Source organism: Syzygium oleosum, unplaced genomic scaffold, assembly GCF_021117445.2.
Source record: "Syzygium oleosum isolate NSW1041296 unplaced genomic scaffold, Sole_v2.1 Sole_v2.09, whole genome shotgun sequence".
NCBI lineage: Eukaryota > Viridiplantae > Streptophyta > Magnoliopsida > Myrtales > Myrtaceae > Syzygium > Syzygium oleosum.
This window is the reverse complement of record NW_026607493.1, coordinates 9,572,086-9,586,960: the sequence shown is the minus strand read 5'-3', so window position 1 is coordinate 9,586,960 and position 14,875 is coordinate 9,572,086. Positions and strand designations below refer to the sequence as shown.

General features: G+C 40.0%; 1 protein-coding gene across 4 annotated transcripts; it reads left to right on the top strand.

The window, feature by feature from the left end:
- The first annotated feature begins 2,828 nt into the window (after positions 1-2,828).
- LOC115694570 (uncharacterized) lies at positions 2,829-11,947 on the top strand. 4 transcript variants are annotated; one of them, XM_056314970.1, is made up of 14 exons: positions 2,829-2,997; positions 3,663-3,768; positions 3,893-4,052; positions 4,767-4,872; positions 5,590-5,695; positions 5,808-5,967; positions 7,195-7,249; positions 7,330-7,463; positions 7,544-7,636; positions 8,080-8,352; positions 8,555-8,757; positions 9,634-9,861; positions 10,831-10,968; positions 11,507-11,947. In XM_056314970.1, the coding sequence occupies exons 1-13, from the start codon at positions 2,864-2,866 to the stop codon at positions 10,939-10,941; spliced, it is 1,869 nt and encodes a 622-aa protein (XP_056170945.1). In that variant the 5' UTR covers positions 2,829-2,863; the 3' UTR covers positions 10,942-10,968; positions 11,507-11,947. The 4 variants fall into 4 exon arrangements, with proteins under 4 accessions (XP_056170945.1, XP_056170946.1, XP_030477536.2 ...); XM_056314971.1 differs by having other exon boundaries at positions 3,663-3,774; positions 7,330-7,403; XM_030621676.2 differs by having other exon boundaries at positions 3,663-3,774; positions 9,640-9,861.
- The last annotated feature ends 2,928 nt before the right edge of the window (positions 11,948-14,875 follow it).

Below are 14,875 nucleotides of genomic sequence, written 5' to 3'. Positions count from 1 at the left end.
GGTTTGGTTCGGTTTGGTTTTCGATTTCTTCTTCTTTTATCTTTTTTCACACTTCTTCCCTTCCCCCTCCTCGTCTTCTTCTTCCGCTCTCTCTCTTCCCTTCTCTGCGAGACTGCTTCTTCTTTCTTCTTCCCGTCAAGAAGCAGGTCAATTGATGACCCACCACCGAAAGGCCCCACCAGATCACCGGAGTCGGCCATGGACACTCGCCGGAGACCGAACTTCCGGCGACTGAACCCGCTCTAACAACAAAAAAGCGAGGACCGGGACTCGAACGACCCGTTTGGTTAATGGCGGCCATCACAAACACCTCGGAGCCGCCGTCGCCGGCCCGGGTGGACTCGGTCTCGATGTCGGCATCGGCCGACGAGCTGACGGCCGAGGCCGTGAACAAGCGCTACAAGGGGCTTGTCATGCTACGGCCAAAGGCCGTCAAGGGGAAGGGCGCGTGGTACTGGGCGCACCTCGAGCCCATGCTCGTCCACAACGCCGACACTGGCCTCGCCAAGGCCATGAAGCTCCGGCACTCCCTCTACGAGGCCGTCTTCTCCGCCTCCAACCCGTCACGGACCGCCTCCGAGCACCTCAAGCGCGGCACCTGGCCCAACTTCAAGAAGCCAGAGAGAAAAATGTGTTTCGTCACTTTTTGGGAGATGATAATGATGTGAGGGAAGAGAGAGAATAAAGCAGGAAAGAGAGAGAGAGAGAGGAGAGCAGTGAGAGTGCGAACACAGAGGAAGAGAGAGAATAAAGTAAAAAAGTGAGAGAGAGAAAAGTCAGTGAGAGGTGAGCAGTAAAGAACAGTGAGATTGAGGAGAGAGAGCGCGCGCGAAGGGAAGAAAACCACATTAAAAAATCGAAATCCGAACCGATTTGAACCGAACCGAACCAAACCATTATATTAACCAAATTCATTTATTTATTATCCGAACCGAAACCGAACTTAATCGAAAATGCATGAATTTTCGGTTCGGTTCGGTTCGGTTCGTATCTCGATTCGATTTTTCGGTTCGGTTCTGACACTCCTAGTAGAAACATATCGAACCTGGTAATCGCAGCCGCCAACATGAGTGGACACCATCAAGTCCATCATCTTTCCCAATCTCCTACTTTGTAAATTAATGAGATTTAAGCCGTGATACTAGATTAGCCAAAACTTCTTTTTTTTTTGCTATAAAAAAATGATTCAAAAAATATTTTCTTTAAAATGGGCATTTGTATCGCTTAAAATAATTAATTTATAAGAAATATTTTCATTATCGACAATAATTTATGTCTAAATATGAAAATATTTTTCGTTCATTCATTTTTGTAAATAATACAAGCAATCTTTTTAAAAAAAAAGTATTTTATAAATTATTCATGTTTTGTGAAACAAACTTACTCTAAAATTAGCTTAGGGCGCGTTTGGCAACCGGCCAAATAATAATTATTTCTATTCTTTTGTTCTCAGAATCAGTTTTGGAACAGAAATCCGTTTAGTCAATTTTTTGTTCCCGGGCACAAATTTGAGAAAATTTGTTTCCAGAATCAATTTTGAAATAGAATCAGGAAGCAAAAAAGGGAACAAGAGTCAGAAATAGAAAAGAATTTTTTTTTCTTCTTCTTCTTCCTGGCCTATAGCAGGCCACCGGTGACCGGCTACCCTTGCCGGCGAGGGCAAGGGCCGGACCCTCGTCGCCTAGGCGAGGGCTGCCCTCGCCAAATCTAGCGTGGGTGCCCTCGCCACTGCCCTCACCAGATCCGGCGAGGGCGGTTCGCGACCTGGGCGAAGGTCCAGCCCTTGCCAGATCTGGGGAGGGCCGCAACACCCTCGCCGGCCCTAGCCTGTGGTCGGTCGCCGACGCCGGCGACCTGGCCATGATCAAGGAAGGGGAAGAAGAAAAATAAAAAGAAAGAAATATTAAAAAATTCAAAATATAATTAATAAAAATAAATTTTATGTAGTTACCAAACGCATTTATGTTCTTTTTCTATTCTAAGAATAGAAAGTTTGGGCATTTACCAAATACCTTCAAATGCTTATAAATTGTTCCCGGACACAAAATTAAAAACAATCATTTCTAAATAGAAATTATTTTCGAGAACACAATTGTTGTCAAATGCACATTTAACCGATTCAAGAGGAAGACTTCACCTATTTGTTAAGTGTTTTTAACATGAATCGAGAAAAAAAGAGAGCGAAAAAATATTGGTCCTTGGCGCGTGGGACACTTAAGCCTACAAGATTGTCAGGACGCCACGTGAGCCTGGAAGATTGCCACCGCAGGTTCTCACACGAGATGCCACGTAGCGGGCCTGTTGACTACTGAAGCTCCGAATTTCCACGCTACCCGTTGACTAAATGGGGGGCTCTAAATTCCCATGCTACCCCTAGACAGGTGGCGGGACAGTGCCTAGGACAGGAAGAATTGTTCGCAGAAATAGATGGATCATACCACGTATACAAAATTAATAATTGCATTTTTTATTATTATTATGAGAATCGATCCTACTTCTTAGTATAACGAATAATTACACCAATAGTCTCTGAATTTCGATCTAATATATAAAATGATCCATGAACTTTTAATTTGTTCAATCCAATGCACATTGTAGCCCATGAATATAATTGAATATTTTTTATAAAGTTCATAGATTTAGGACCGTATTGAATAAATTAAAATTTTATGAATCACATTACACATTAAGTTAAAATTCAGGAATCACGTTAAACAAATTAAAGATTTAGATACCACGTTGCACGTTGAACCGTGACTGTTTGTAACTTTGTGTCGTTTTCCCAATTTGAATTTAATACTTTGGGCTCACCGCCTCTTTCTCAAATGGGCTTTCATTTTACAGCCCGAATCGATGTTCTTTCATGGCGGGGCGAGAATTGGAGAGAGAGGCGGACGGAGGAAGAACGTCCATGGCGGAGAAGGAGAATCCTCAAGAACCGAACGAGGATTGCGCTTTCGCTTGGGACGAGGCGTCGCAGCTGTACTTTCACGCCAGGTATCTCTCGCTCTCGGCAATTCGAAACGCTCTCCTTCGCGCGGCGCTTCCCGCCTGCACGGGAAGGACCCGGCGAGCATGCGATCGCTCGACCGGATGGCGAGATCCTCGGCGTTTTCGGTTCGATGCGAAAACTCGCCATCGAATTTGCTTCTTCGAGCTCTTGGGTGTTCTTTTTTTGCTTTTTTTGGCCGCTTTCTTTGGCGGGATTGATTAGGCTAATCATCTTCCTAGACGAGCTGATTTTGACTGTTGAATTGGGGTGCTCGTTTGCAAGGGAGAGAGTGATTGGTGTATAGAGTCAACATTTGCATCTACATGGTTGTCTTCCTTGGCCAAACAACCGAAGAACTGTTCCTAGAGTTCATAGCGCTGGGCTTGGCGTATGTTTTTGCTTATATGAAAGAGTAAGCATAAGGTTCTTATGCGATGGAGTGATTATTAGTTGTATACTCGAGAAAAGAATGACCCTTTGACCTTCCATTGGACCTATTAGATAATCCGTGTTCCTCGCGAAATAATGTAATGTCAAGAAATTCCCATTGCATTGCTGTGAATGTAAGTTCTTTCGGTTTTGAGAGAGATTTTCTTCTTTCTATGTTCGAATTGAATCGTTCGAACTTCTCATTTCTCTGTCACAGTTTTTCTTCTTATACCTTTTGCAGAACCGGATTTTATCATGACCCTGATGCGGGCTGGTACTATAGCAGTAAAGACGGGCTTTATTACAAATTTGAGGATGGAAATTACGTACCTTTAAAGCATGAAGCGGTAGATGTAATCTTCCTGACCTGGTTTTCCAGGGGGCTCCTTTTGTTCCTTTCTTTCGTTGGCTCTTTGGCATTTCACCCTACAAGGTGCAATATTGATAAGTTTCGCTATCCTGTTCATCCAGGTTGATGAACGTGATGGAGGAGGTATCAATGAAATTTTCCCGCAAGATGAATCACACTCACGCAAAGGTTGTGATGGAGAGGGTAATCCCTCCTTGATCGAGGGAGTTGAAGTTGAAGGTTGCCACCGAGAGGAAACTGTAGTCAATGAGGCCACTCCAGGTGAACCATTTCTTCGTGCCAGTCTTCTGTTCACGTTTTCACTGATTATATAGACTGATTATCATCAATACATATAAGGCTGTAATATTGGCTTGATAGAAGCCCCATGGTTTTGCTTGACATCCTCAAGTGCTTTGAGCTGCTTAATGTTGGCAATTTTTTGTGGGAGCACTTTTTGGGTTTAGGTATGTAGTATGTCTTTATTGAAGCTAGGTGATTTTGTTTTGGCATCCGTTGTGAGCTCTTTTCTGCTTAAGTTGGTATAATATAGCATTTGACTTGACTGAAGCTCTTCACGATAGTCTCAATGGAAACCACTTATGTCTTAGCTTGTGCATTGCTTCTCTGTGTGTTTAAGAAGTTTCTAGGATTATGGATTCATGTAGTCTTTGTCCACGTCTGTGTGATATTGTTTCAGGACTCTGCGATAACTAATGCTGATGATTCAGCTAATAATGTAAAAATGTTGCTAACAATACTTTCATTAAGTATCATAATTTTATCTATTTTTGGTTGGGAACTAAGTATCATAATTTGAAAGAACAGATTTTCAAGTTGAGAGGACCCTAGTGGTTAGAGCATACATACCACTTTATACAAAAGACTGTTGACACCTGGAACTTTGTGAGGGTCCAATGTCCCACTATGGTTCAGCTAATCAAACATGTCGTATTGTTCTAAAGCCTGATAAGTCTCTTGGTCATTGATGTCTAGCCTCTGCAAAGAGAGAAGTGGATTCCGTGGGGGATAGGTCTGCAGAATTGCAGGGGGAGTGCTCCTTTATTTGGGATGAGACATCGCAGCTGTACTTTGATGCCAGGTTGCTCCCTTAGCACTTGATATCTCACGGGTGTCGAATCTTTAAATTCATGTGATTTCTATTATAAGCATGTGGTTTCTCGATGTGTAGATAATGTTTGTTTTATTGATGACAAAAGTCAAGAACAAGATCTGCACTTTTTTCCTTGACTTTCTTGTGTATTGCATTGGTCAGAAAGCAAAATGAATAGAAAATCAATACAGGAAAAATGCTAAGGTGTTGCTCGTTTTAGATTATCGTGGTCATTACAGGGGCCACATAGATGACACATCTTCATAATAGAATTTTAATTTCCATTTTATGTTTAACTATTATTGTCGTTGTTGAATATTTATGCACAGTTGCACACACGTCATGAACATAATATATAATTTAAACTTGTTTGAAGATAATTTACTTTTTGGCACCTTGATCCTCATGAAATGACTTAGAACCAGGTCGACATAATACCGGAGCGATGTAGAGCCATGATTCTCTAGGAGGTATTACGGTAATCTTCTCGTTCTACAAGTTAAGCTCAAGAAATCCTTGCTCTACAGGATGTTGTCGTGTAGGAGAACTTTATCCCATGTTGTTAGTAATGTGGATATGAAGTTTCTTGTTTTCAAGAGCTGGTATTAAACTGTTAAGCTGATTATTTTTGCCAACTTTATCTAGTTGGAGAGGTTTTTGCTGTTGACCTTTCTTTTCTCATTATTGTTCTCTGTACTTCCGCAGAAGTGGGTTTTATCATGACCCCAATACTGGCTGGTACTACAGCAGTAGAGATGGTATATATTACAAATTTCAAAATGGAAATTATGTGCCCTTGAAATCCGACCTGGTAGACATTGTATTCTCGCCCTGAACTAGTTTAATTTTTCTTTTACCTTCTATGTTATGTAATTTTCTATATAGGTTCAATTTTGATATGTTCATCCATCATGTTACTTCAGGTTGATAAAGGTGATGTGGGAGGTACTTGCATAAATTCCCTTCAAAATGAATCTCATTCACATACATGTCATGGGAGGACCAACAATTACTCCTCTATCTTGAGACACGAATCTGAAGCTTGCCAACAAGAGGACACAATAGCTGATGAGGCCAGTTCAGGTGAACCATTTCTGAAGGCCAGTGGGTTTGTGACTGTTATCGGGTAAATTTCACTAGCGTTGACTAAATTTTAGTGGATTTTGCTACCAAGTCATTGAACTTTGATTTAAATTATCTAAAGCACTGAATTTTGCTTCTTTTGCAATTAATGCGCTTTGACTAGTATTTGGCCAATTTCCGGGGTAATGCTGACATGACAGCCACGTGGCAATGGTGAGGCTTCTGGAAATACATTCACCTGTCTGCCCCTTCAGCATTTTGCCCTAGATTGGCAGATATTGGTCAAAGTTCTTCAATTGCAGGGAAATGAAAGTGTAATGCTTTAGGTAATCAAAACTCAATGGCCCGATTGCAAAATCCACTAAAATTGAGTGACGACCGATGGAATTTACACCTTTATCACTTTTAAATGTGATTTTGTCAAGAACTCGAATTGTATCTTTTATTTGGCTTAAGAGAGCACCATAGTTTTTCTTTGACATCCTCATGATCTCTTAGTTAGTGCTGGTGGATTTTGGTGCTTCGAGCATATCAGTCCATGTGATCTCTTAACATGAGGTCTATGAGTATGTAAGGCATGAATATACTCTCAACATTGAGAATTTGACATCATCAACAACCACTAACTGGTGCTTTTTCCAGAATTTCATCTCTCCAACCACCCATCGGTCTGACCTACTATTTTTTCATTTATCAATTACAATAAGCTAGAGCAGAAGTTGTTTGATTCTGCTTTATGTGATAGAATCCCCAATATACAGACTTCTTATTAAATGATTGTTCCTTTTAAAGTATAGCAACTTTCCATATCTGCACTGCCCTGATTATATTCAGCTGGATATGATATGGCTATATCAAATATCAATTGTGTGTGTGTGTATTTTTTAAGTTCTAAATTTTCTAGATCAATAAGTTCATGGCAGCCCAAGTATTGCTGGGCCTGATTGGCCACTGCCTTTGTTATAATTTTCCACCAAGCTCCACCAGTCTGGTAGCTTAATATCATGATTTTTTGCCGTCGCTGTGCTGCTTTCACCGAAAACTTGCTTTGACATTTTGTCTGTTTTTACACTGCCAAAGTGCAAAAGAATTTGTCTATCCATCTATTTTTCTCCTGGTTTATCTCCTTTGATGGACTTATCTTGGAAGCAACTGGATTGTACAAATTAAAGCATGGTTTTCCAGGTTCATGCACTAAAATTAATATTGTGTTTTATTGTTGCACAGACAATGAGGGTACTGTCCATCATGCTTCTGAAGATCCACAGCCACCATCAGAATGGTACCATATTTCTGCAGCATGCCTCTTGTTGTAGAGTTTTTCTTCCTGATATGCTGAAGTGGATATTTCACTGTTGTCAGGTTGGAGGATACACTGATTGAACTTTATTTGGCTGGCTATTCCAATCCGGCAATTGATGCTGGTGGTGAATCTGGTGATGCGATGACACCACCTGAAGCTTGTGATGGGAATGATTTTAGATTGTCGTCACCTGGTTTGTTCTAGTGTTTTGCTCACAATTAGAATGACAAAATACTCCTACAGAATGACTTAAAGCCTTTTCTTTTGAATCAGAAACTAACGATGCTTACGAGCTAGAAGAAGGAGAGTGGATACCAGAAGACCTCCCTAATCCATCTGTTTCAAATGAAGACGCTTTAAATCAAGGTTGCCTTATTACCACTTGGAAAATGCACTTTTGTATACAACGTTTGTTTTTTCCTCTCTCTCTCTCCCCCTCTATGGCGGAGATAGAATATTTGTTGGAGGTAATTAGAGGAAAAGAATAATATCTGCGGTCATGATTAAAAAAGCAGCATGAAATTATTTTTGAGGTTTGAATTAATCTTGACCATTCTGGAGGCAATTGACCTCTTCTTAACTTCTTAACTCCAAAGCTCCTAAATAAAAGTATCTGTCCTGTAAGTATCAATATGGTGAAAGAGTTGGGGCATTGCCTCCTAAGAAACGTGTTCTCCTATGTTGTCTATATATGTATAAGTGTGACAATATGATGTCACTCGCTCTAACCCAGTTTATTTTCAGAGTTTACAAAAGGTAATTATCTATTTTTGGTGATACTGATTGACTGCACTATATTGTCAACCCAGTTCTCTTGCAAGATGAGGAAAAATGGCAAGCTCAATATGGTCAAGTCATTCAATCAAGAGAAGAGCCTGCGCTGGAGTTCCCAGTTGTGGATTTGTGGGACTGGGCAGTGGTAACAGGGTCAGGAAAGGATGGAAAAAGTCAAGTGGTTAGGCTAATCGGCCGGCTCGTCAAACGATCTGCTAAACTCCACCCATCTATGCCTGCCGGTGGCGGTTTTCTTAAAACTGCTCCAATATGTCAAGTGCGCTTTGACCTGGTACGAGTTAGAACAGGTTTGGTTTTGCCCCATGATTGTGACAGTTTATACAGTTGTGCTTTTCATGCGGGGCTAGCTCGTTTCTCTTTATAGCTCAACATGGAAGCATAAATATATATTCAGGCTGCTTATATTCATGCAACCTCTGTATAGTTTTTGAGGATGTGTACATTCATGTGAGTTTTAGTTGATGATCTCTTAAAAATTTCTTCTTTCAGGAAAAATATATAAGCTGCGGAGTCCCAGCGCGAGCTACTTAGCTTCAGTGACTTCTTATGATTCTTCAAATCCAACGAAAGATTGGGGGTTTCCCGAGTTAGTAGCCGGAGGAGAACCTGTCAGCCTTTCAAAATCCACTAAGAGTAGTGAATCAAAAAGAGTAGCAGATATGGAACCAGATGAACTTTTGGCATCGCAGAAGGTAACATCATCATGAGCAATATAGAAGGTTGCCATGGATCTGAGTAATGAAAGAATTCGTTCTTGCCCGGTTACTTTAGACTGAGCGTGTCCCTTGATAGTTGATATGCTGAAAATAGAACTTAAGTTTATATGCAAATGGAAAGGGCTGGAAGGCCCTTCCAAGTGTTAGATGAAGGACGCTCAATACTTTTATGGCTTAGCTTTGCCAATGTGCAACATTTCTTGCTTCACACCTCTTGCCCCGAAGTATGCATCACATCATAGGTTACTGACTAGCAACAACACAATTATCATGTCTGGGTAGCATACAGATCCTGTGCACCATGGGCATCCATCGGCTGCCAGATCTTAATGTCATCATGGATTATTAGAATTATTTTATTGGAGCCGTGACAAAGCAGATATTCTTGTAGCTTTTGTGTTGTTAGCCTTCATTCAAGTTGCTTGACAAATACTTCAAATAATTTCTCTCGTTATCTAGAAGATAAGAACTGGTCCATATTTGTCAATTTTTTTTTTGGTGGGTGGAGTGAGGAGCAGTGATTGAAGATATGTCCTTTCTCTTGCACAAGAAGTTCCACATGATGTTACATGTACCTTGGGCATATGCATAAGAATGCAGAAGACCTATATGAACCTACTTTAACAACATAGCCCAGAATTTAATCTGCAACGTCTAGGTGAAACTTGCAAGACAGTGCGACAGACTGGTTTATGACCTTGTCTGAAGCAACTTTGACTACCAAAAAGTATCTGCTCAATAGATGAAAGATGTAGACTTATTCACGTTCTCCCGTTTTACTGGACTATAATGGTGATTGTGTGGACCTCATGATTGAGATGGTCAGTATTATTAAATACTTCTTGCTTATATTGCCAGCATATAGGACCTGGATACAAGGATAGAGCTGCTGCTAGAAGAATGCTGCATCATGGCTATGGTGTGGGGCCTGGACAAAAGAATTTGCCGTCTTGTGGTGATGATGTAGGATCTTCCGGAACTTCTGTCTCTACAGAAGAAGCCGCAGCTGAAGCCCTCAACATGTCTTTTGGAGCTGGTAGTTTTGCCAGAAAAGTCCTTGAAAGCATGGGCTGGAAGGAGGTAATACTATGATGCAGATTAAAACATTCTCTTCAATGGCAAACGTCTTCATTAATCTAAGTATTTTGTACAACACAAATATGTCACAGTTGACTGGGATTCAAAATAAAACTCTCTTGGATAGGTCAAGGTCTCTGGCTTTCATCGGGCCTGATGGTTGGGCCACTGGGTTCCAGTTTTTTAGCGCTGAGTCACAATTTGGTTATTGATGTCTACCTATAAGATTCTTCCCCTGTCATCTGAAACTGTTTGTTGGATCTGCTTCTCTCCTTTTGCTTCGTTTTTTTTTTTCAAAAGTTCCTGATGTAAAGGAAGCTTTGGTGCAGCTGTAAGGTTTCTCAGATATAAGTCCATTTTGAGGGTTCACCTTGAGAAAATAGCCTCTCTACATAGGATCTACCCTGTGTGCTTCAATAGTTTAAAACCAAGATTGGAGGAAGACATGGTCATGTAACTGCTGCATGGTTCAACCGAGTTAATTCACTGCCAGTGCCAGGACCAGATGATTGACAATAGACTAGTTTCAGCATTCATGGGCCTGTGCTGGTGCTCAATGTACGTGCCAGGGGAGCTGAAGGTCTGGCTTTTCAAACATCTCAGTCCTTGGCTCCTTGGGTGAGCCTGAAACCATGTAAACTTGGCAGCAGTTTCTCAAATTGAGTATATACAGGACCAAAAAAGTTGAACTAGTGATTAGGGTTTTCTCTTTCAACCCAAGTTCAGCCCTGATTAGGTGCAAGCCTGCTTCCGGTTGGACAACTTCAACTGGTTAATAGTCTGGTTTCATAAGCCTTGACATACACGTGGCCTATCTGAACCTAGTGATTCTGGGCACTTCCACTTCTTTCGTCAACCTCCGTCTAGAACTGATTAATCAATCAAAACTGACTCTCAAATCTCAAGATCTTCTTAATTCAATTGCATATATTTCCCTGATTATCTGATAACAAGTCCTATGTTCAACTGCAGGGTGAGGGTCTAGGGCGGACTGTGAAGGGATCGGTTGAACCAGTTCAGGCAGTTGGGAATGTTGGCAGTGCTGGCTTGGGCTGGCCTCAAAGCAGAACAAAGCATCAGTGAGACAACTGGCAATTACCCTTTGAAAAGGTACACTCGAGCTTTATATATTTTAGATCTTGCACTGAATGTCGGGTGGGTTCAGATGCAGCACCACAAGGCGAGAGTGGAAGAGGTCTATTTAATGGCCAGATAAATGGGGAATCTTGGGTGAACCCAGGATGAACCATACCTATCCAGATGCTTTATTTTGAAGAGCGATGGAGACTTCTCCAGAAGTTTTTGAATGTTAATGACCCTTTTCTATTAAACAACAGTCACGTTATACCTTAAGACATAAGTTTTACTCCTAACTAGCATTGTCGCAGAACTTCATCACACCAACTTTGTTTTGTTTCTCTATTTTCTCTAACCTTTACCAATAAACATCCTTTTTCTGGGTCAATTACTACCTTGATGATATCATTCTATTATGGTGAACCGCAATTTTCAATCAAACTTGCTTCAAGCTGAGTTTGGTAGTTAGATTTCTCTTACATCGTTAAGAAAGATTAAAATGCACGCAAAGTTGATTGTGTAGCCTCCTTTTCACTTTTAACCTTGACTTATGTGTGGAATTATATTGCAGATAATGTTGATGTACATCTGCTTACAAATGCAGAGATGGTCTTATGAAGGCAGGTGGATATTGCTTTGTTGAGATTATTGGCAATAAATGTATATATCGACAAAGTTTGCCATTTTTGTCTTACATGTAAGTTGACGCTGATTGAATTGAAATGGCTCTTGTGCAGAATGAATCACAGTTTTGCCCCTCACATCTTTTGTGAATACCACTTCTATCTGTATTTGAAGGAAATGACTTCTCACTATGATTTTTGTTTCCTGTGATGGAGGGTAGACATATCTAGACTAGAGGAATGTATAACTTTAAGTACATACAGGGCTGCCACTGGCCAGGAAGAGTTTGGTAGGTCTATATTATCACGTCTAACATTATCCTTTTAATTATAAGGGAATATGCATTGATAATTCATAAATTTAATGTGATGATTGTCTTGGTTCTCAAGTTTCAGGACTTGATTATATCTATTATCTTGGGGTTTTATCCGGAAGATCCCTTAAAATTGTTACAGTAGCATTATTAGATATGGCATTTGGTAGATCCAACCAAATCTTAGTAGGCCTTGAACCATCCAACCGAGTCACTACAATGGATTTGAGCAATATTTGCAATCTTTGTATTTGACTAATAAGGAAGTTGTTACTATTTTATCCAGTCATTTTTTCCTTTTAATTATCTTGGGGAATACTAGATAAGCTACAAGGTCAATAGTGTGATCAATGGATTGCAGTGAACGAAGTGCATCAAAATTGCCACTCTATATATACATGGGGCATGGATCAAGATTTCTTGAGAATGCAAGCTGAGAACATTTGCTTCAGTTTCTTGAATTGGTTCATTAGCTGACTACTAAATAAGAGTATGAAGCGCTTTCATCCGAACAAGTTGGTTCTGTCCACTCTCTATAGTGAATCCACTCAGGAAGCATTTGGCGAACACATTATTCTGTCTTGCTATAATTCATGGACTAAAATTTTCCAATTCCAACTTTTTCGCCACACCCAGAATTTTTTATTCATTGTATTCACGTAATGACAGGAATTCAATGAGGTTCAAAAGTAATGTCGGTGTGGAGGTGGTATGTCCATTCTTTATTTCAAATTGCATGCTTCGAAAGGTGTAACCAGAGGCTATAAACCTAGTAATTCTTTAAGTTTCATGTTGGGCTTAAGATAATCCCAAAATCAGACGTCTTTTTGGATAGATATGCTCTTGTAGGTGAAGAAGACAAGCAACCTTTTGTGAAGAATCTTGCCATGCAAGGCCCAATCTAAGGAGAAATTAGACAATCTTTCCGTGCTGTCTGCTGATAGATTAGTATTATCCAATCAAATCGTTAATAACTTATAGCTAATTAATCTGCTATTAGAGCCACATTTGGTGAAAAACATAGAAGATTCTTGATTATGTCCCCCTTTTCGCCGCGATTGGCTCGTGCTAGGTGAGCCCCACCTTTTTTTTTTTGGCCCATCCTCTCATACTATGATTTTGTACATGGCACGTGTGACCTGTATTTTTCAGGATGATACAAATTTCTTTCTAGTGGACTTTGTTTATCTTCCATGATGGAAAATGCTAGGTTGACATGATTGATCTCACGGAGAAATTCTAGGGCTTGTCGGCAGGTCTCGTATTTTGCTTTATTGAACTGAATTAATTCAGGTTGAACATTTCAGTTTTGAGGGGGGGACATGATTTAACATTGGGACCAGAAGGTCCTTGAGGGTTTTTGGTGAATAAAAGCTTTTGCTTTATGTACTTCATTTGTCTTTAATGGGTTTGTTGATAAAGTGGGTGATAATCCCATTTTTTTCTTCGCTAAGTTAGGTGCTCATGATCTTGCTTTAGGTAGTAATTCCCTTCTCAAAGACATCTTTTATTTAGGAGAATCAATTAGGAGATGAGGGGTAACTTTAGTTGTCAAGACAAAATCTAAAAATGGTTCTTTTTTAATTTTGTTTCTTTTGGACTAAACTGAAAATGATTTGACTTCACTATCTCTGGGCCATTGGTTTTGGCTTGAAAATTTATGCACGAGATTTTCCCCTACCTAATTATGTGGCTGAACTCTGTGAATTCAAGCTGGCAATGCATGTCTTTATTTGCCAGTTTAGACAAAGAATAAGATGGGAGGAGACAAGGTTTGTCGATGGCAAAGCTTGTATTGTCTCCTTCACGTTTACCTTTTAGTTGAAAATGTCCCTGTGAAGACTGCACAGAACACAACTGAATCAAGAAGCTTGCCTGGATGAACAATCCCTTTATGTGTCAAACATTCAAAAAAAAAAAAACAATTAAAAGAATGAGGTATTCTGATTTTTCTTCATCAAAACTCTTCTGATTTTAGTGGAGAGAACAAGACTGATCAAGGTTGCAAAACTATTATGATTTTTTCTCTTGAAACCATAGTCATAATCGTACCCTAATTCCTCACACCCAAGTAAAAGCACTCTTTGCTTTTGAATCTTGGCGAACTGCTCTTTTGTGCTCCACAAGGGAAAAATGGAAGCACCAGTGCCCTCATAATCAGTCTTCACCTGCACCCATTTAAGGGTCTTGCAATTGGAGATGAAAGCAAACAAAATCAAAAGGCCAAAGATCACGTGAAGCTTTGGAGGATTGGTGCTTCAAGAAGCTGTGGCAAGCGAAATAGAAAGGTGTATTCAAGTTGGGAAGCACAATGGGTCCACTTACAGTACTCCAATTGTTGAAGGGTCATCCTCAGTGCTCTCTTTTAGTCTGTCAAACCTCCAACAATGGCCATCATTTCTCCAAAGGTGTAAGAATTTGGACAAAACTCTTTGGCCAATTTGAGACAAAAGGCGACGTGAAGGGACAAGCTTTGGCACGCACCAAAAGCAATTTTGTCTCTAAGAATTGATGGCACACACACTTTCTTTTTCCTTTTCTCATGCATATATGGCTCAACCTCTCAACATATGTATGTATGTGTGTGTTTTCTATCATTATGGGTTCTCTAGATATGCACGTGTAATGGAGTGTGAAATTATAACCATTCTTTTGGATGGTTAAATTGTCTCAGCCAGTCACAAACTTTTAGTGCTAAAGCATTCACAGATCTTATCTGTGTCACTTTCACAAGTAAATTACATCTTGATTTTATTCGACAAACTAAGATATATTTGAGACTTGCATAATGTATTCAGAAACAGTAAGAAATGGTATGGAGTTTTTGCATTGCATTTGTTAGATGACTGTCCTTCAATTGTAGCGTGAGCCAATATAATGGCTTTAACAGAAAAATGATCATATGCATTCAGAACTTCTATTTAAAACTTTCATTTACTAGGTGAGATGTGACAAGTTAATTGTCTAAACTTTTGACTCATCTTTGAATTTCACATGTGGGGC